The 21,726-nt window shown below is 31.6% G+C and overlaps 1 protein-coding gene and 1 long non-coding RNA gene across 3 annotated transcripts in view; one reads left to right on the forward strand and one right to left on the reverse strand.

Moving 5' to 3' along the window:
- Positions 1 to 21,726, reverse strand: part of LOC145296875 (E3 ubiquitin-protein ligase RNF220-like) — a 349,495-nt gene that overhangs the window by 317,375 nt on the left and 10,394 nt on the right. The window contains exon 2 of one of the 2 annotated variants that reach the window (XM_080143010.1): positions 4,731 to 5,455. In XM_080143010.1, coding sequence (XP_079999136.1) covers positions 4,731 to 5,391 — 661 coding nt within the window. In that variant the 5' untranslated portion in view covers positions 5,392 to 5,455. Of the gene's footprint in view, positions 1 to 4,730; positions 6,661 to 21,726 lie in introns of those variants that run through there. The other variant, XM_080143009.1, reaches the window with a different exon arrangement.
- The window catches only part of LOC145296876 (uncharacterized), a 61,927-nt gene continuing 51,069 nt past the window's right edge, over positions 10,869 to 21,726 (forward strand). The window contains exon 1 of the long non-coding RNA XR_013870059.1: positions 10,869 to 13,358. This is a non-coding gene — a long non-coding RNA (uncharacterized LOC145296876). The remainder of the gene's footprint in view (positions 13,359 to 21,726) is intronic.

Below are 21,726 nucleotides of genomic sequence, written 5' to 3' on the forward strand. Positions count from 1 at the left end.
TGATCATCAAAAACTATGTCTAAATTTTGTTAAGTAAATGTTGTTTTAATCTTCATTTATGAAATTATTGGTTGTAAAAAGATTCTAAATCTTTTAATCTTTTAAATTATTTCAAGAACTTTCTATTCAACAGTTTAAGTGCTTTGAAATTCCTTTCAAATTTCAAAAGGGTCACGAAGTAATTCATCCTTTTTTTTATTTTTTTGACTATTATAAACAAAACATAAAACCAAAATGCATTCCAATGGATTTCATGATTTAATTATTTTTAAAATAAGATTTTTAAAAGATTTGTTTCATTTTATGCTGTTGCATTTATTATTTCAATTATTCAATGAATAATTTAATAATAGTAAATGATAAAATGTGCAAATTACATAGAAGTGAAGAACTAGGTGTGTCAGAAACTTTGTGAAAAATATTGAATAATTCGACCCTCTGTCTTTCCAAGCTTATAACTACTCGAAAAATGTAATTCAAACCCTCATTTTTTTTTTCAATTAAAAGAGCAAGGACCAAGGTTTCATTTAAAAAAAAAAAAAAGAATACAACATGGGTTTTTGAAAAAAAAAAAAGGTTTTAAACTTCGGACTTTGCAGATAAATTTTCAAAAAACTGTTCTTTTTTTTGTTTTAAATTTGAATATATTATTTATTGATCTTTTATTTTCAATTTGTGATATATAAAACTTTGGCACATAAATTAATTATTTACTTTTTAATAGACATTTCAAAATAGGGAGGCATGAATTTAAAAAAAAACGTTTGTCTAAAATATTGTATTCGGTTTATTGGAAAGAGCATAAAATTTCATATTGACCCTGAAAATATCATAAAAATAGAATCAATAGAAAAATTTTGATCAATTTTTAAAGTTTTAAAATTGAAAAATACTAAACTCGTAAAATTCAATTAATTTCATTACTGTTTTTTAAAAAATAAAAAAATACTATTTCTATTACTTTTTATACAACTTTAATAGTTTATTTTGGAAGTATAATCCATAAAGAAAATAATCAACCCACTTTTAAAAGAGAAATTACGAGTTTTTTATATTTTATTCGCAGTTTCGTGTTAGGAGTGTCAAAAATTCCTACAAAAATTCTGATACACCTAGTGAAGAACACATACAAACAAGAAATGGTCATACAAATATTCATAAAATATTTAAGGGAGAAATTCATTTTGTTTATGCAACAATTGTTATCAACAGAAAAAAAGTGTAAATAAATTATAAAACGTTTTATAATGAATCTCTATAATAAACAAAATTGTGCGACCATTTCTTGTGTCAATGTAATTTTGATAATTATTTATTCAAATTAAAAAAAAATGCAATACAATAAAGTATCAAAGAAAATTATTAAAATATCTAAAAAAATTTAATTGTAAAATTAAATCCAGCAGAATGCATTTCGGTTTCTTTGTAAACAAGTCTGTTATTTTAATGTATTTTTAATAGTTGAAAAAATAAATAAATAAATAAATAAAAAGGATGAATTACTTTGTGATTCTTCAAAATTGGAAAGTAATTTGGAAGAATTTAAACTGTTGAATAGAAAGTTTTTTGGGTTTTTTGTAAAAGCTGTCTTTAAAATTTTTTGGAAAATCTTCATTTAATGAAAAGATTGAAAATTTTGGAAACTTTATACATCCAATCATTTTATAAATCGAGATTAAAACCATATTCATACCTTAATGACAATTTGTTATACTTTTATAATAATTGGGTTCGATTCATAATTTACCAAATAATGATGCCATAATTTTTAATACACATGTTTATGTTTTAGAATTTTTTAGATGAGGACTGATAATTTGGATTATTTGCATCATTCAAACTACTGTTCTCATCTGGATTGTTATTCTTACATTTTAAACAATGTAATCTGATATTCTCCAGGTGTATCTTGTCAAACTAGGGAATTTCTATGGAATTTTAAATGGAACTATCTGTTTCAATGCCTTTTCTTGGCCTTCGGGACAAGATCAAAGTGTAGTATCTGTTCTTCAGATGCTGCACTTCTATTTCTTGTTCTCTTTCGGTGGAGGAGAAATCCTTCACGACTGAGACAATTTTTATTTTTGTACCTTTTCTCCACGTTAAAAAACGACCCTGGTGTCTAACTCTGTCCCGTGGGGAGGCATAGTAAATAGGTACAAGGTAGCTTACTCTCATTCAACCAGCCATGACGGGATGTTAACCTGTGGCTTAACTGACAAGAGCGGAAAAGTGTCACCACAAGTACTGTCCCATAAGCAACTTGTTGTTTGCAAAAGGAAACACTGTTCACTATCCCCTCTATCAAAGCCAACTGGTTCGAAGATCAACAGAAAGACAGTGATAACCAGAACCCATCTGATGATATCATTCAGAGTTTTGTCTATGGAATCTGTCAGCATTTCTTCTACATCAAAGGGTGTGGAGTCCATATGCGTCAACCGGCTGATCACAATACCACCTGTGGGTGCTACATACCCTCGAACATGTGTACAGGGGACAGCAAATCTGAGGCAATTGTCATCACTTAGGTTCCCGACAGCCGATAATGGTAATATTGTTAGCTATGCATCGCTGAGTGACAAACTTGCAAGCAAAAACGATGCTAAAAACAAATTTAAATCTTAAAACCGTATTTAAAGCAAAAGTGATGATTTAAAAAAAATAAATAAATAAATAAAACGCAGAAACAAATTAAAGTAAAAAGGTTGTTGAGCAACAATGTGTGAATACAACTAGCATGAATATATATATATACACACAACTAGCTTGTATATATATATATATATATATATATATATATATATATATATATATATATATAAATTGAAAAATTCAAAATTTAATGGCTTAAAGATCAAAACAGGTGCATGATTTTTTTTTCAAAAACATATTTATTTATTAAAATTAAATCCGATATTTCCATTCATAACAGAATCTTCATCAGGAAATAGTTTTTTCTGCTTTTTTTTTTTTTTTACATACCATTGTGGTTGGAGATAATGCTTGGTATATATATAAGAGCAAATAGTTAATAAAACATGTTAAAAAAACACTTTGAAAAAGAGTTAAAAACATATTTAATCTGAAAAGGAAACACTTAATAAGTGGATAGTCCTTAATATCCGCGGAGTTTTGAAGAAATACTTTCCTTCTCATCAGAGGGTAGGAAATTAGCAAAATGCGGGATCAGAGTTTTGTTGGTTTTTTTTTTAAATTACACTTTGTTCCAGGCAGCCATGTTAAGTGCATATCTTATTTTTATATTAATATTATTGGAATTTTTTCCCATTTTCCTTGTACATATTTGTGAATTATTCCACGGATTTCAGCCTCTTGGATTATTTTGGACCATCTTCCAATTATGCGATTTCCTTGGATTTTACTTGTGCGAATGGAAAATTAAATTAACTTTCTTGGACTTACATTTATATATATGTTTTATTTTTGTCTTTGTAATTTTTATTATATATATATATATATATATATATATATATATATATATTATTGTTGTCTTTGTAATTTTTATTTTATATTATATACACATATATATATATATATATATATATATATATGTTTTATTATTGTCTTTGTAATTTTTATTTTACATTATATACATATATATATATGTTTATTGTTGTCTTTGTAATTTTTATTTCATATATATATATATATATATATATATATATACATATGTTTTATTTTTGTCTTTGTAATTTTTATTTTATATATATATATATATATATATATATATATATATATATTTCTGCAATGAAATTTTTTATTATTTACATTTATTTACACTATTATTGTCATTTCGACTGTTGAATTATTCATATCTAATAATAAGTAACGTTTAGTTTACATCTTGAATCTCATGGGACCATGTATAGTAGAACGGATGGCTTGAACAGTCCCCTATAACACTAGTCTGTTGCTTGTTATACTTGCCAGCATGACAGGTGTCCATCTATACATCTGGATGCGATGTTTGGCTTAGTACAGCATCTGATACTTCCAAGTGTTACCTATCCAAGTACCAAGTTCAAGATTCCTTTACTTTGGTGACCTAATGAGAATCTATGTGTCAACAGTATTTTGTTGGAAAAATAACTGAAAGAAAGGCAGCAAATATCAGGAAAGGTAAGTGGTAGTGGTCAAGTGGATAACATGGACCTACGACCTGGGTGTGCCAAGTTCAAATCCAATCAGTTCCCCAGCATCAGTTTCACTTATGGATGTTGGCAACCTTCACCTGGATTTTCTTGTAAAGTATCCAATTCTAGAAAGAATGAAGGAAACCAATATCAACAGCAAAATCAGGGAAGTAACGGTTGCTAAGTGGTTAATGACACAAACTGACAACCTGTGTGTGCCAAGTTCGAATCCCGTTTGTTCTACATATTCTAAGATGTCTTTCTGGAAAAAAATACTAACTGGAAAGATACCAGAGAAATGAATGCCAACAATAATCATCTGATTCATACGAAATGAATGAATGATTAACATCAACAGCAGAATCAAGCTGATCAAAAAAAGAGAAAAGAAAAAAGTTGTACCGTGCTGTTTCATATGAAATTAATGAGGATGGAATATGATAGACAGAAAATGTTTAGGTTGAGTTACATATGAACTATAAATCTGTAATTTTTTTTTTTTTTAAGAAAATATATTTTAAAAAACTTCTTTTCAAAAAGCGAAAAATATATATATAAAAAGAGGTTACTCACTGCGCAAGTTTCTTCCTTCGTCAGGCGTAGCACGTTCCGAGGGATCACCATTTTCCGACTGACTCTCAGAGTTGGTATCACACGAACTTGAGCAAAGGCTCGATGGCCTTTCCTCCTTGATAGTTGCATTATTATGGATTTTGTCATCCCTCGATTGAGAAAAGGTTACCTGTTCTAACAGCCTCTCATTCGGTCCAGAAGTAGTGTTGCCATTACCCTGGCTGGTCGTGTTATTGTTGTTGCTCTGGCAATGATTGTATAAATTGCTCAGGGCAGAAGAGTCATCTTGTTTGGTTTTCTTGGTCGGCAAAAATGCAGACTGGTATTCGTCAATAGAAGAACAATCCGAAGAACTGGCCACAGGACGAAAAGCACTTCCTCCCCCGCTGTTGATAATGTTCACACCCCTGTCCAGGTGGTTCGACTGGACATATGGGGGCAGGGGTGCATACAGAGGTGGAGGAAAAGCTTCCCCAGGACGGTAGAGAAACGAAGAGGTACTAAAGGGCACCCCACTGTTATGGTCCTTGTCAAGATTTTGTCCGGAGAAATGGTGTGAACCAGAGAGGCGACCTGCCTCATGGCTTCCATCCGAAGTAGACGCCAAGACCATCAATGCCGGAGAAGTGAGAGAATTCGGGACGAACGATGACGTCTCCATCCCTTGTCCGCCAGAAGATCCTTGAGAGGTCAATCCGAAAAATGGCTTTGCCCACAAATTCAACCTAAACATGGCGAAATTAGAAACGTTACTCATGGTCAACAAGAAAGAAAATAGAATCGCCTCTCTTTGTTAAGGCTTGATTACAAAATGAAAAAGAAGAAACCCTAATAAAAGCAACAGGTGGTCTCAGATTTATTTTAGTTGAAAATTAGAAACTTTGGTTTTATATTAAAATTTCAAAGTAGATTGAATCACCATTCAAATCAGAATATCATAGTGTATGTTTTCGTAAGAGATATTTAGAATTTTAATTCAAATATAAAATGAAAAAAGGTTTTCACTTTTTTTTTTTTTAATTAGCAAAATATTTCAAATGCTCAAAACAATTTAACCTTTTTTTTTTCTTTTTAATGACATCCAATTTAATAACAAGTTAAGATGTGAAATATTTTACTTCAATTTGAGAATATATATATATATATATATATATATATATATATATATATATATGTATGTATTTTTTTTTTAGCTGAGTGTCAGCGAGTTGTACATAATTTTGAATTGATCTATCACGCTCAAGTTTGCAATAATATTTTAACTTTTAAATGGAAATATTGACTGGACACATTTTAATAATATTTGTTCCGGTTTGTTTGGAAGAGGAAGTAAAGCAAGTTTGATTTTATATAAAAAGTTGTAATCAAATCACATCCAGGTATGTTTGTTTTTGTTTGTTTGTTTGTTTGTTCGTTTGTTTGTGTTTGTTTGTTTTTGTTTGTTTATTTTCTCCAAATTATAAGAATTTTAACTAAAAAAATACACCAAATAAATAAATAAAAAAATAAAATCAGAGTTTAAATTCCAAAATTCTTTCTTTTTTTTTACGTAACATCCAATTTGTCACCAAATTATATAAAAAGTTAATGGCAAAATCAAAAATTCTGATAATAATGATGTTGATGATGATGATGTTGACGATGACAGCATAAACAATGTAGTCATTATTGTTGTTGTGATAATCCCGTTAAAAAAAAATGTGGGGGGGGGGTCAATCAAGTAGTAATGACGTCAGATGCCGTAATAGAGCTCCCAGGCAGTTGATAATTAATGAATGAAAAGGTGACCTCAGAAAGATGAGATCCGAAATATAAATAAGAATAATATTAAGGAAGAATGTAGTCCTGTTGTGTGGTCCGTGGAGATATCCGTGCGTCCAGTATTAAAAAAAAACGAGCCCACAGCATTGGCAGGTCTGTTAGCGAAGAAGAGAGCGGACTTACACATCCCACGACACCCGAGCGCGCACATGTCGTCGCCGTCGTCGTCGTGATCGTGATCGCTAGTTCACTCGGCCCGACCCCAACTCACACACGCCACCGCCTCCTACCCCTACTCCATCTAAGCCGCCGCCTCCTACCGCTACTACCACTTTTAGTTATAAGTTTTGTGCGCAAAAGAAAAAAAAAATGAACGCTCATCAGAATTTAATGCGAAATGAACACTTATTGGGACATATTTATTTGCCTTTATTTGATTATAGTTTTTTTTACCAAATAAATTAGCCAATGCCTACGTAACTTGGTTCGACGCACGTAACTTGAAAACTAAAGGGGAGGAGCTTATAAAAACAAATCAGAAGAAAGTGAAGGGGCGGGAGGTAAATTGATGTTCTTTTTCTTAAGAAAGAAAAAAAAAAAAGAACATCCTTCTGCTTTTTTTTTTTTTTTCTCCTGAAAATTTTAAAAAGCCCTAAATGTTCGCAAAGAAAGGCCAGTTACAAACCCCCTGCGACAAAGGAAACGAGATTCGCGATTTTTTCTTTAGACTTAATTTTTTTTTTTTTTTTTTTTTTCATTTTTTCATTTGGTATATTTACCAATTCTTCAGAGCAGAAAAGTTGGGCGCAAGATCAGTTTATAGTAGGGATTTACCCCCCCCCTTCTCTCTAAAGAGGAGAGGAATATTTTGGATGGTTTGCAATATTTGCCGTAATCGAACCCAACTCCTCAGTGAAGAGGCCCTTCGGACGACCGCCGATAAACCAATCCCTTTACTCAAAGAAGGAGGTAATCATTAAAAGTGTATCCATCTAAGACACAAACAGAACAGGTACTACTACACTTCTGATATAAACCAGAAGACTTGTTTCCGAAGGATAAAAGAAAAGAAAAAGGACTTTTTATATCCTTTCCTGTTTTTTACATATTTATTTCAGATATGTAACTTAATTTTGAACTTTTTTTTAGGCAAGAAATTGAAGTAAAACTGGACAGAAAAGAACATTTTCAAACTACAACAAGCAACGGTAAAAAAAAAAAAAGTTTTATTTTATTTTGTTTTTTATCGTAAGATTTTTTTTTTGTTGTTTACGCAAAAGTTTCTTTTTAAATCTAGCCACGCGTGAAAAGCAATTTCTTTCCTCTAAAAGAGAAAAATTGCACCCAAATATTTGTTATCAACACGTTGACAAGTTTTTTTTTCGTCTCATAAAATATCGGTAGAAGCAGACAGAAAATACGTTCCATACAGTATCTGCCGCGATTCATTTGTTTTTGCTATTAATTATAAAGTGCTAGTGCAGAGAGTGATCCGCGCTATTTTAATCGTATTTCAAAGTTTAATTAAAGTTTTTTTTTTTTTTTTTTGATGATTCAATTGTAAGGTTGAAGTATAGAATAGGTACAAAACGCCCTCCCCTTTCCATATTAAGAATGGCTTTTTAAATAATAACGTTATTTACGTCCGGATCACTCTCTGCACTAGTACCAATTATAATTCAAATTTTACGCTGAATTTTAATTTTTGCGCTATTCTCATAATTTCACCTAACGCTTTTTTTTATTTATTTATTTATTTTTTTAGATCAAGTGTTTTATTTATTTACTTATTCATTATTTTTTATTATTCAATTTTCACCCCAAACAAGGCACAGTGCCACTTTGAAGCAGGGGGGGGGGCTACTATTAGGGACTTAATTAGCGGGGTCATTATGAAGGGAGATGAGTAGAAAGATGTTTGTTAACATTACACTTGAACTTCTACATATCATTGCAGTTGGGAAAGCAGAATCCCGGAAGGGAGTTCCAAAGACCCGCAGTTGTTCTGGGGAAGAAACTATTGGAGTAAAAGGCTTTCTTGCACCTAGGCATCTCTACTGTAAAGGGATGAGACTTAGTAGCTTGTCGGGGGTAGTTATCATCCGAAGAACTTTTTTGTTACTTCATTTAGTTTTCAAATTCTCAAAACTCTTTTTGGGTTTGTTTTCGAATACACAGATTCTAAAAAGTTGTCAAACAAATGTTATCAAAGGCAAGATAAGTTACTTTTCTACCAAACTGGATATATTTTTTGTGTTTTTATTCAATGTAACATGTTTATTCAGCTCGGAAACCATACACTGTTTACCGATGTATTGGAACATTCAAGATGGCGTCTTATTCTCTCTTTAACACGGTAAGTGTGGGATAAGATGTTATAAATAAAAAACCAGATAAAATACTGTTAAAAACTCGCTCAATATATGTTACCGTGACATAGGTTGACATATATTCGGCGGGTTTTTAATAGTATTTTGTAGTGTTTTTTATTTATAACACCTTTTTCCATACTTACGGTGTTAAAGAGGGTGTGAGACGCCATCTTGAATTTTCGAATACATCGGTAAACACTGTTTTTCGAGCTGAATAAACATGTTACATTGAATAAAAACACGAAAAATATATCAAGTTTGCCTTTGATAACATTTATTTGTTATATATTTGTTTTTTGACAAATTTTTCGAATCTGTGTACAGTAATACAAACCCAACAAATGTTATGAAAGGCAAGATAAGTTACACTTCTACCTAGCTGGAAAAGTTTTTAGTAGGTTTACTCACTTTTAAAATGTGTAATTGGTTCGAAAATCATAGTGTTTATCGATATATTTGAAAAAAAAAAACAAACTGCGGCGAACTTTTAGTTGACTACCTAAGGTTTGGGAAAATGAGTTCAAACTAAGAAATTATACAAAATGCTGTTAGGCTGACATATTATGTGGGTTCCTATGTCACGTTAACATATATTGTGTGAGTTTCTAACAGTATTTGTGTATAATTTTTTAGTTTGAACTCATTTTCGCAAACTTAACGTATTTAAAAGCGAGCCCGCCGCCATTTGTCTTTTTCACATATATCGATAAACACTGATTTACAACTAAAAACTTTTCCAGTTAGGTATCTTGCCTTTGATAACATTTGTTTTTGGACAACTTTTTCGAATCTGTGTATAGCAAAAAAATAACCCGGGAAATTGGACGGAATTTCGAACGGAACTCTTTATTTACTTTGCGGGGGGGGGGGGGATAGCATGCTCTTGTTCCGCCATCCATGACTGAACAGAGGTGCTAAATATTTCACACCTGTATTTTTCGGCCGTTGACACTGAGAACTGAACCTTTAACCTTCAGGAGAATCACTTACAATTTTTTTTTTTTTTTTTTTTTTTTTTCAAGTGCTCTAACTACTGCGGACCCGTAGCGATGATAATCTGAAGGTCGGCGGCTACATCAACCGAAACGTTGTGAAAGATGAGCACAGTAGTCCGAAGAATACAATACGAATAACCAATCCTTATCTCCAAAATTCAGAAACGTGGTTTTTATTAGATTTCATGAAAAAAATCATGAAATTTAGAAGCAGTTTGGTTCTCATGTACATTTGTCTCCCTGTTTCTACTCTCTCTCTCTCTCTCTCTCGTGTATTCCTAATTCGTAGCAGTGGGTCAGCATCAGTGAACTTTACCAAAACGAACCTAAAGTGGTTGTTTTTTAAGTTATTTCAAAGTGATACAAATTATTGTACAATAAAAATAAATTAAAACAAATCATTTTTATTTCGAAGTATAATTTCCATTAAATTTTTTTTTTACTTGATTACTAAATTTAAAGTTATTCTTGCAAATTTTAAGGTGTTCATTAGATACGTACAAAATGAATGCCGATGCTCAAAATGTATAAACATTTTTACTCCTCCCTTCAAAAATTCACCAAAAAGATCAGCAAATTAACCAATTTTAATGAAATTTTCAGTATTTATCAAATAATGATCACAGAATACAATGAACTAATTTTTATTTGAATCTTAGTGAAAATGTATTTTGTTTAAACAAAACACCTTTACTAAAGTTATGGCTTTCAGTAGTAAAAAAAAAAAAAATGCTTTTTTATGAAAATAAAGCATCGTAAAATAGTAACAAAAGAAAGATTAATTTTTTCAGGAACATTACGAAAATCCTAAATCCGTATTAATGAATTCAATATAACTCGAAAAATGAATTTCTCGAACTACCGATGTTATCGAACAAATAATTGCAAAATTTATTTTATTTATTTATTTTTTTAGATTACATGTTTCGCATAATTTTTATATGTAATATTCTAATTTCCTTGCTTGAATGAACGTGTGTAACTTTCGGAGTAACATCATTTTATATAATCTTAAAATTTGATTTAAAAGCAGGGACACAGAAAAATAATTAAATTAAAAAATGGTAAAATTATACAAACGTTCATGGTGAATATACGGATGCGCGGCTGAGGGGGTGACAGCACTCCTACCTCTAACTACCTGATGCCATTTTCAGACAACCTTCTGACATTTTGGGCTTTCGTAGAACGCATTCTTAGATGACTTCATTTGTTTTTGTTTAAGCGAAGCTAGAATCTCTCGCTTTGGGAGGCTAATTAAGCTTTTTTATTTATTTTTTAGCCAATTCTATATCTTAGGACTTTAATAATTATCTCTAAAATACTCAGAAAACTATCTTTCAAGGGATTTTGACGATGAATTTAAGTTCCAAATTTAGCTGAATTTGTCAGCTTCCGAATGTCGCCGTGAAAACATTTTTCATAACTTTTTTTTCACAAGTACAAATAATTTTTAAATTAACTTTCAAATACTATCTAAAGGTAGTCCGAAAGAAAAAAAAAATGGGTACTCATGCACTAACGTTATTATTTAAAAAGCCATTCTTAACATGGGGGAGGGTGTTTTGTACCTATTCTGTACTTTAACCTTACAATTGAATAATAATGATAAAAAAAACATATCAAAAGACGGTGCTAGTGCAGAGAGTGATCCGCGCTATTTTTTAAATCGTATTTCCAAGTTTAATTAAAGTTTTTTTTTTTTTTTATTATTCAATTGTAAGGTTAAATATAGAATAGGTACAAAAAAACTCCCCATGTTAAGAATGGCTTTTTAAATGTTATTTACGTCCGGATCACTCTCTGCACTAGTACCCCCCCCCAAAAAAAAATTTTAATTAAACGTGGAAATACGATTTAAACAATACCTATTTACAATGCCTCCCCACGGGACAGTTAGACACCAGGGTCGTTTTTTAATGTGGAGAAAAGGTACTAAAATAAAAATTGTCTCAGTCGTGAAGGACTGCGCCTCCACCGAAAGAGAACAAGAAATGGAAGTGCAGCAATGCAGCATCTGAAGAACAGATACTACACTTTGATCTTGGCCAAAAGTGCGGATCACTCTCTGCATTAGCACCAAAATATGATAAACCGGCTTTTAAAATACGCCCCCCCCCCATTTCTCATGGGCCTTTGTATGGAATTTTTTTTTTTTTTTTTTTTTTTTTTTTTACTTGATTAAATAAAAATGTTAATGTGTTGAAATAACATTTAGAAACCATTCTTAACATGGAGAGGGTATTTTGTATTACTTTCATCTAACAATTTAATAAACAAAAAGATCGTAATTGAATTTAAAACTTAGAAATACTATGAAAAAAATAGCGCGGTAACACATGAATGGTTCTTTTTATTTCGAATTATGTAATCCAGTAAAAAAAAATTCCATGCAAATGTCAGAACCTTCAAATTTGCTAGAATAACTTTTTAAATTTAGTAGAAAAAAAAAATGGAATTTGAAATTAGAAAAATTTTTTTTCCTTAAATTCTAATAATGTATACCTGTATGAAATGGATCAAACAAATAAAACCGTGTTTATCTCTGTTTTCGTATAAAAAAAAAGTCCACTGATGCCGGTCCACTACTACGAATTCGGAATAGATATGCGAGAGAAAAAATAAAAGTAGAAACAGGGAGGCCAAAAGTACACGAGAACGAGCAGTTTTATTTACACGGGTAGGGTATTCTCGTTAGATCACCGACATTAAGCCTGGTCATTACCAGGTAGATGACCATTTGAGATGGTATTGTATGCAATTTCCCCTGATCAGAATGTGTCTGGGGACAGACAGTATGTTAATTAAAATATTCCTTAAAAACGTCCTCTGTTGATGGAGAGGTCTAGTTAGATCAAATTGTACTTCTTTTTATCGATCCAATGACATTAGACCAGATCGCCTGGACGCTCCCATTGGAAAACGCCAACAGTAGCAATCATGGCAAAATATGTACTCGTTCAAAATGCACCCCCCCCCATAGCTCCTATTATAAACTGATCTTTTGATGCAGTGTGTCGAGGGGTCGAAGATAAACAAAACTGAGCAAAATTGTGTTTCGGACCCCCCCCCCCCCCCAAAAAAAAAAAAATGGTTTGTCCCTCATGGGATTAAAACGTAAATTCAAGTCCTTGATTTGTTCTTTCTCAAAAGCTAGTTAAAATTAATTAATATTTACGAGTCGAGAAATTGGTGACATTAAGAAAACTTGTTTGTCCTTCCACCGCCAACATCCGATGAAGGACTGTGAAAAAAAAATAGAAAAAGTTGTTTTTTGTTTTTTAACAATTGTCATGATCATTTATAAAATCTGACATCAATCTATCGTCGCCAATTACAACGAATGGCCAAGTAGTTGTAGTTATAGTCCGGCCGTCAGCTCTCACTAGCAACAGATTTTATTTTGTACCTGGTCATGCATCTAAGTTACTAATCAGGTTCAACGTTGCTTAACTTCAGCAATCTGACGAGAAAGGATATATCAAAGTGACGATGGCCAGGTAAATTATATTATATCCGTATGATATAAACGGTAGAGACGGACGGACTTTGCGCAAAACAGTGCTTTTTTTTAATGTCGTGACTGAATGACAGAAACTACGAACGAACACACACACACACACACACAGAAATTCCTGGGAGGAGGGGATTAATGATGCAAAAATGAAATTGAATTGTTTCAAAGTGAAAACCCCTCAAAATACCTAAATGTGGAACGTATTTTTTTTTCACCCGACACCGGTAAAAACAAATTTTGTATATTCAATTGTGACCCCCCCCAGTCCCCCACCTCTCGATAAGAAAAAATGCCTGTCAATTTATTCGTAAACAATAACCTTTTTATTTATTTTACTCATGCAGAGAGTGATCCGTGCTGAAATAATGTTATTTAAAAAGCCATTCTTAACATGGGGGTGTCTTGTACCTATTCCGTACTTTAACCTTACAATTGAATAAAAAAAAAAAACTTTAATTAAACGTGGAAATCCGATTTTAAAAATAGCGCGCGTCCACTCTCCATATTAGCACTTATTATTAATACTTAAAAAATAAATGAATGGTAAGGAATTTGGAATAATTCGACAAAAACGAACTTTCGAAAAAGTTTTAGCAAAATACATTGATCTACGAATCCCGCTGAGGAGAGAACTTAAATATCAATACTTAAATGCCACTATATTCAAGTTTGTAAGGTCTATCTGTACAAACGTTTTTTAATGGAATATTCAAATATCTATGTATCTCGTATAGCGATTAAGTGTTAGCGCTAGAAAAGGAGGTGGTGGATCTCCTTAATTTGAGAACTTTGAAGTAAAATGAAACCTTAAAAGTTTCAAATTAAAATTTACAGATAAAGTTCATAATACAAATAGAGGAAATCCGAAAATGGAATTTATTAACTCGTTTTTATCTACCTGGCTTTGTCTGGGAGTCATTACCTTTTATTTTTTAGCCGTGTCATGTTTCGTTTATTTACTAGCAAGACGCCCCGGCGGTGCCGGCGGTGCCGGTGCCTTGTCCTAAAATACGCTTAAATATATTTTAATTTATGCAGATTTCGTATTTATTAAGGAGCCAATACTCTATTGATAATCATATTGTACCTAATATATAGTAGTGATGTCAAAAGTACAAATAATAAAAATAAATGGATTCCATCAGCTAGAATCGAAACCAAAACATTTAGCGCTCTGCTCAGGCCTTTTAGTCGTTAGCGTTTGAGCTATTGTCAGACGAATGAAATAGTTCAAAATTAACCGACCTTAACGTATAAACATTTGTACATGCGTACAACAGCACTTTATGTCGACTTACACCTGCCAAATTTCATTCCCCCCCCTAATTTTAACACCTTAGCAACTATTTTTGCCGGCTAACCCCCCCCCCCTGAAAGAACGATCTACAAAAAAAAAAAAAAAAAAAAAATGGGTACTCATGCAGAGAGTGGTCCGTGCTGAAATAATAACGTTATTTAAAAAGTCATTTTTAACATGGTGTTTTGTACCTATTCTGTACTTTAACCTTACAATTGAATTAAAAAAAAAAACAAAAAAACTTGGAAATACGATTTTTAAAAAAAAATAGCGCGGATCAGTAAGTGCATTAGCACCAAAAAATGCAATCATTTGACCCTCCACATGCCGCTCTGCCTCTGCTCTGCGATCTTGTCTCGGAGAAAAAAATGGGAGACTGATTTTTTATAAATCAGATTTTATTCAAAATAAGATTTTGATATTTAAAAATGTTGTTACGCCATCGTTTGGTGATTACATTATTTAAAAGAACAGAATGGTTTTAAAACTATAACTAAATTGTTAATTTGCTCATTTCTAATTTATACGATAATTACAAAAAAAAAAAAGCTCCCAAAACTTTCACTCAAATTTACTAACAATTTTAAAGTCGGCTTAAATGACTGCCTATTCAACAGATTGAAGGCTTCAAAAATCTATTTAAATTCATGTTTTTCTTTTTTCAATTATTAACAAAAGATTAAAACGGGTGACTTGTTTACGAGGAAACTGAAAAACATTCTGAATTTAATTTTTTTTTTTTTTTTAATGGGGCTTTAAAAGTTTAATTTTATGTTGTTGCATTTTTTATTTGCAATAATTATTCAATGTGCAATTTTTAAAGTCTCATACACACACGTCTCCTTAATATAAATAAATTTTGGTGCTTATTTAGAATTAAACCTATAATATAAACCCATATATATATATATTTTTTTAACGATTTTAATAAATTGTAGCCATTACAAGGCTAATTTTGATCTCGATAATTCGAATGGAGTTGTCTTTTATGTATTAAATATGGCGGATCAAAACATAAGTATCGCTTAATCATAAAATTTGTTTTTCTTAAAACTGCTTGATTACGTGATTTTTGGAATGACATTTTCGCTCAGAAACGGACGTACACCATAAAGGTTTTTTAAGATTTTTGTGCAATTTTGTTTTGAAGATTGTGCTAATTTAAAATTAAACCTGATTTTTGTTTACTAAGAGTTTTTGATGCTAATGCAGAGTAACCCGTGCTATTTTTTTTTAAATCGTATTTCCAAGTTTAATTAAAGTTTTGTTTTTTTTTAATTTTTTTTATTATTCAATTGTAAGAATAGGTACAAAACGCCCCCCCCCCCATGTTAAGAATGGCTTTTTAAATAACGTTATTATTTCAGCACGGATCACTCTCTGCATGAGTACCGAATTTTTTGTCTCTTATTGTGTGATTAATTTTTTTTTTTTCTTTTAATTTTTGTGGTACCGGTTTGTCAGTTTCATTTAACTTGACAAAATTATCTTGGTATCCATTTAGTGGAGCAAATTAATTAATTTTGAAGTATTTAGTTTAATTCTTGGCAATTGTACAATATATTTAACAAGTAGAAAAATGAACAAAAACAAAACATTTACCAAACGCAAGAAAATTTAATTTTCTATAAACTTGCATATCTTTTCAAATTTGAAACTTAATTTTTTTGTATCGTTGCATCGGAAGCTAGCAAAAAAAAAAAAAAAAACTCACCAAAAGTCGGTTCCGAGAAGAATGCGTTATTGAGAATGGAGCCACAACAATTTCTTTGTTTATATCACCTAAATGTTTGAAAAAGGACTTGAAATCTCTACAAGCAGAGACACCTTTATATTGTGCCGAAGATATCCCAATTCGAGGATGGCATCATTTGAACATTTTCATCATGTTTATATCACCTAAATGTTTGAACTTTTCTCAATTCAATTCGAGTTCCAAGGGACTCGATTTATGCCTAATTAAAGGCACCAGAACTCTTGCCGAGAACACCATGAATTATCATGGACCTTTTTTTAAGGAAAACCACGCTACCACTCCAACAAAAGGAGTTAACTACTGGATCCCAATTTGAGAGGGAAAACTGACCCTCCGTTTTGCAAGGACTGTACTCTGGCCAATAACGTTTCTTTGATGTTATAACTGAATAAAATTTTAGTTTAAAGGTATGGTTTTGCAATTGCAGGGAGTATTGAGTTTGTAAGATTCATTTCTCACAGAACTTGTTTACATTAGACTTGAAGACAACCACATTGTAGCCAGTTGGGAAGCAGGCCAGCTTTCTATTAAAGCATAACTATTTAGTTTCACAGGCGGGCAATTCTGAAAGAAGCTTAGTTCATGGAGAAATTGTTGATAGTGTTTGTAGCTAGACGAGTTTTATGGGGGTGAAATTTTAGCAAGGAGAGACCATAGATTAGCACTTGGACGAGCACTTGCCATGAAAATAACGATAGAGCAGAGTCAGGCTAACAACGTCTCTTCTTTGGGGAAAGGGATTGCAGGGAAGAGAAAAGAACATTTTAAAGTTTAAAACACTACATTAGTCAAATTGTGATTTGGAGGATTCAAATTGCTTTTTTTTTTTTTTTTTTTTTTTTTTTTTTCGGCTAAAAAGTCCAAATTATAAAAATTATCAATCCTCGTCTCAAATTGCAAAAACCTAATATAATTATGTGAATTATGAAACCAAACTTGCATAAAATAAAACTGAATTAAAACAAAACAAAAAAATAAGTTACAGAATTAAAGTCAGAATGCATGAAGAAAATGACTCCTCGAAATTTTAAAGTAATTTGGAAACCTTTAAACTGACGAAGTCGGTTCTGGCTTTTCAATTCTTAAATAGTAAATCAATTAAAGATAGTTTTGGAAATTTTTTCCAACAATTTTATGAAATTGAAATAATTATAGTTTCACCGCTATAATTAAATTTAAATCTCAAAATCATATATATACAGACAATAATGACGGAAAAAAGATAGGACGTAGTTTTGTAAGCCGATTTATCTTCCCCCCCTCCCCCGACTACTTTTTGATTGTATTTGAAAGATTAAAGCCCAAAAACGAAGAAAATATTTGTACACGTGAAAGTCATAATGAAAAATCTTTTCACAGCGACATTCAGAAACTGTTCAGCTAAATTTTGAAGTTAAATTCATTGTGAAAATCCTTTGAAAGATATTAATTTTCTGTGTCTATTTCAAAGATAATTAGTAAAGTCCTAAGATATTGAATTAAATAAAAACACCTTGTTTGTACAAAAAATAGCTTAATTAGCCCTCAAAAGCTAGAGATCCTTGCGTTGCACAAAAAACAGACGGAGTCGTCTAAGAATGCGTTCTATGAAAGCTCAAAATGTCAAAGTTAAGACTGTCTGAAAATGACGTCAGGTAGTTGGTAGAAGGTAGGGAGTGCTGCACCCCCTCCAGCCGTGCATCCGTACATTCCTATCGTGAACGTTTGTATAATTTTACCATTTTTTTTTTTAATTTAATTTTTCTGTGTCCCTGCTTTTAAATTTAAAAATTATTTTTCAAGATTCTATAATTGTTACGCCGAAAGTTATGTTCATTCAAGCAAGAAAAATGAATCTTGCATATAAGAATTACGCAAAATATGTAATCTATTTAAAAAGAAAAAGGAAATATTTTTTGCAAGAAAATATGAAATAAACAATGCTTAATTCAATGATGATATCGATAGTTCGAGAAATTAATTTTTTTTTTTTTTTTTTTTTTTTTTTTCCGAGTTATATTGAATTCATTGTTACGGACTTTAGAGGCTATTTTCGTAATGTTCCTGAAAAAAATTAATTTCTTTGTTACAATTTAAGATTTTTTTTTTTTTTTTTTTTTTTCATAAAAAAGCAAAAAAAAAATTTTTACAACTGAAAATCATAACTTTAGTAAAGGTGTTTTTGTTTAAACAAAATAATTACATTTTCACTAAGATTCAAATAAAAAATAATGGGTTCATTATATTCCGTGATCATTATTTGATAAATACTGAAAATGTCATTAAAATTGGTAAATTTGACTTTTTTGGTAACTTTAAAGGGAGGGGACAAAATGTTTAGCCGATTTTCAGTATCGGCATTCATTTTGCACGTACCTTATATATATATATATATAAGCAAAAGTACTCGTCGTTGACTGGGTTCAAAAACAGCCTACAGAAAATGGACTCTGATTTATGAAAGTATGATAGCTTATGAAAAGGAAGGGTTGTAAATTTGGGAGGTACCAAAACAAAATATGAAAGTAAAAATAAAATAGATAACCCCCATAATTTATTATACCATACCTGTTCACACTGAAACACTTATCACAATATTTTGTGGATCTATATTAAAAAAACTTGTTAAACTTTGTTACATATTTCAATTCTATGGAGGTCAGGTGCGAACGAACACGCTATAATTTTATATCATATTTCTTCAAACTGAAACATAACTATCAAAGTATACTTACGCAGATAGATATGAAAAGTCTTTATTAAAGTTTGTGCCTATTTCCATTCTATGGAGGCCAGGCGCGAACGCAGACCCCACAATTTTATTATACCATCCCTATTTAAGTTAAAACATACTTATCAAAGTATTATGTACATCTATATCAAAAACACTTGTAAGCGTTTTTTTTTTTTTTAAATTTATTTCCATACTTTGTGAACCAGGCGCGTATGCAGACCCCACAATTTTAACGAACCACCGTTCTGCCAGATCAAACATACCCATTCCTGTGTCTCGATACATCTATCATTATATGTAATCAGTTTTTTTTAAATAGTCAACCATATAGGAGCCTATTTGTGCTCACACACACACGCAGACATTCAGCTTTATATTATAGATATATATTTTCTCGTAACCGTTCGCAAATAAGAACCTTGTCTTTTAATTTAATGGCAAGAAATGAACGCATCCCAAAGATATACTTTCCGGTATTATCGTTTCTCATTTTGAGTATTTTTACTCATTTCGCTAGAGTTTCTGAAACTGAATGCCTACTGGAGAGAAACTGAATGCCTACTAGACACTATCCTCGAGTGCCTAAGGTCTCTCTGTACAGGGGTTTGTCAGAAATTCTGACATGAGGACACTTCATTGGAAGTAAACCCTGACTAAATATTCAAAGAAATGGTGTGCTATCTCCTCAAGCCATCCAGCACGTCCCCCAGTTTGCAGACGGGGGCACCCCCTTTAGCAATAAAGGGCAGCTTTGAATAAGAAATAAAAAGCCGTGGACAATGGGGAAATCAAAACAACATATGAAACAAAATAAAAACACATACTGGCAGGTCGGCACCCAGGATAAAAAGGGCCCTTCAACCCGTTCATACGCCAGGCGGGAAGATGCAAACAATGGTGTAAACCTTCCGAACTCTGGAAGTGGCTCTCCAACCATGACAGAGGATAACCAGGGTCAGCCATCAGGCCTTGATAACAGAGGTCCTGGCCCCCCAAACATCAAATTCAGCAACAAGAAGAAAGAAAAATACAAGAGGCTTAAAAGCTCAGCCGTGGTCTGTTGCAGAAAAGAAGGTGCTACTGTTTTGCTACCACTACTCGAAGTTCGAAAAGTGGAGCAAAACATCCACTGACATTCTTACCGAGAAAATAAAAGATACTAACCTACCTGAAGAGTAGAGGACTGTTCGAAATATCCAAAATAAATTAAAAACACCGTTTTTGTTTCTTAAATCTCCCATAACCTTAAATACTTCTCTAGAAGCATACGTGGGATAACATGCAGAGCTAATGTTATTAAATAGGGTTTGTGGGTGATACGAGTCTGTAGCCATTCAAAATATTTTTTATCCTGAAGATTATTGCGTGAGGAGTCATTTCGATTAAAAAGTTCCTTTTTTTTTTTTTTTTTTATATACCCATCTAAACTCGAAAATTGCACGATGTGTAAACATTTTAATCGTCCAATCAAGATGGCTGCCACCCGCAATTTCGTAGAGCAAGTATCAGCCTTGCGATCAAAAACCAAGATCGAATTAAACGGAACAGAGGCAAAATAACAATGTAACAACTGAAAAGCAAAATAATGTACAACTTTTTTACTTACGTAGAATAAATGTAAGAAAGATGAGAAAATAATTTAAACGTTTATTTTTACTTGTGTAGAATAAATGCAAGGAAAAAAACATGAAAAATAATTTAAATAATTTTTAAACAATTTTTTAAACTTATTTTTTTATAATTTAGAATTACAAATAATTTAAATGTAAAGCAAAAATATTTATTCTAAAATATCAAAAAATGTTAATTTAAAATACCAATTGAGTACTTGTACAGTTTAGTCAAGACAATAAAAATGAAAATCTCGAATGAACGTCACATTACACGTATCTGTTATGGAACGAAGTTCTCTGAAAAAAAAAAATTTCCACTTAATTTCATCAAGTATTTTTGGTAAATTTTCAGATTAGGGCCACCTCCACAATTTTCTTTTAAATGACGACTTTTATATGTTTTTGACTATGCTGAATACGAAAATCGCATTGAAATTTTGCAGAAATGTTATCGAGATATAAAAAGTTGTAATATGCATTATATTCTTTGGCGGCCATCTTTTTTACGAGCGTGCGCCATAAACAAACCTACTCATCTATGACTGACACTGCACGTACGTAAAAAGATGGCCGCCAAAGAATACAATGCATAATACAACTTTTTATATTTCGATAACTACTTATTTCTGCAAAATTTCAATGCGATTTTCGTATTCAGCATAGTCGAAAACCTATAAAAGGTGTCATTTAAAAGAAAATTGTGGAGATGGACCTAATCTAAAAAATACCTGTTTTACAGCGAAAAAACAATTTAGGATACCGAGCAAAAGGTTCGATTTTTAGGAAGAAAAGCTAGTAATAAAGATGGGGATGAAGCATCGGCGCTTTACATGGAGTTATCTCCCCGTGGTGTGTTTAGCAAATTTCACAATGGCTGAATTCAACGCGCTCTCATAAGAACATGTTTTTCCACTGTAAAAAAAAAAAAAAAAAAAAAAAAAAAAAACTCTATCAAATTAAATGAAATTTTTT

The sequence above is a fragment of the Euprymna scolopes genome, chromosome 17, assembly GCF_053919585.1.
Source record: "Euprymna scolopes isolate OS-2025 chromosome 17, ASM5391958v1, whole genome shotgun sequence".
In the NCBI taxonomy this organism is placed as follows: domain Eukaryota; kingdom Metazoa; phylum Mollusca; class Cephalopoda; order Sepiida; family Sepiolidae; genus Euprymna; species Euprymna scolopes.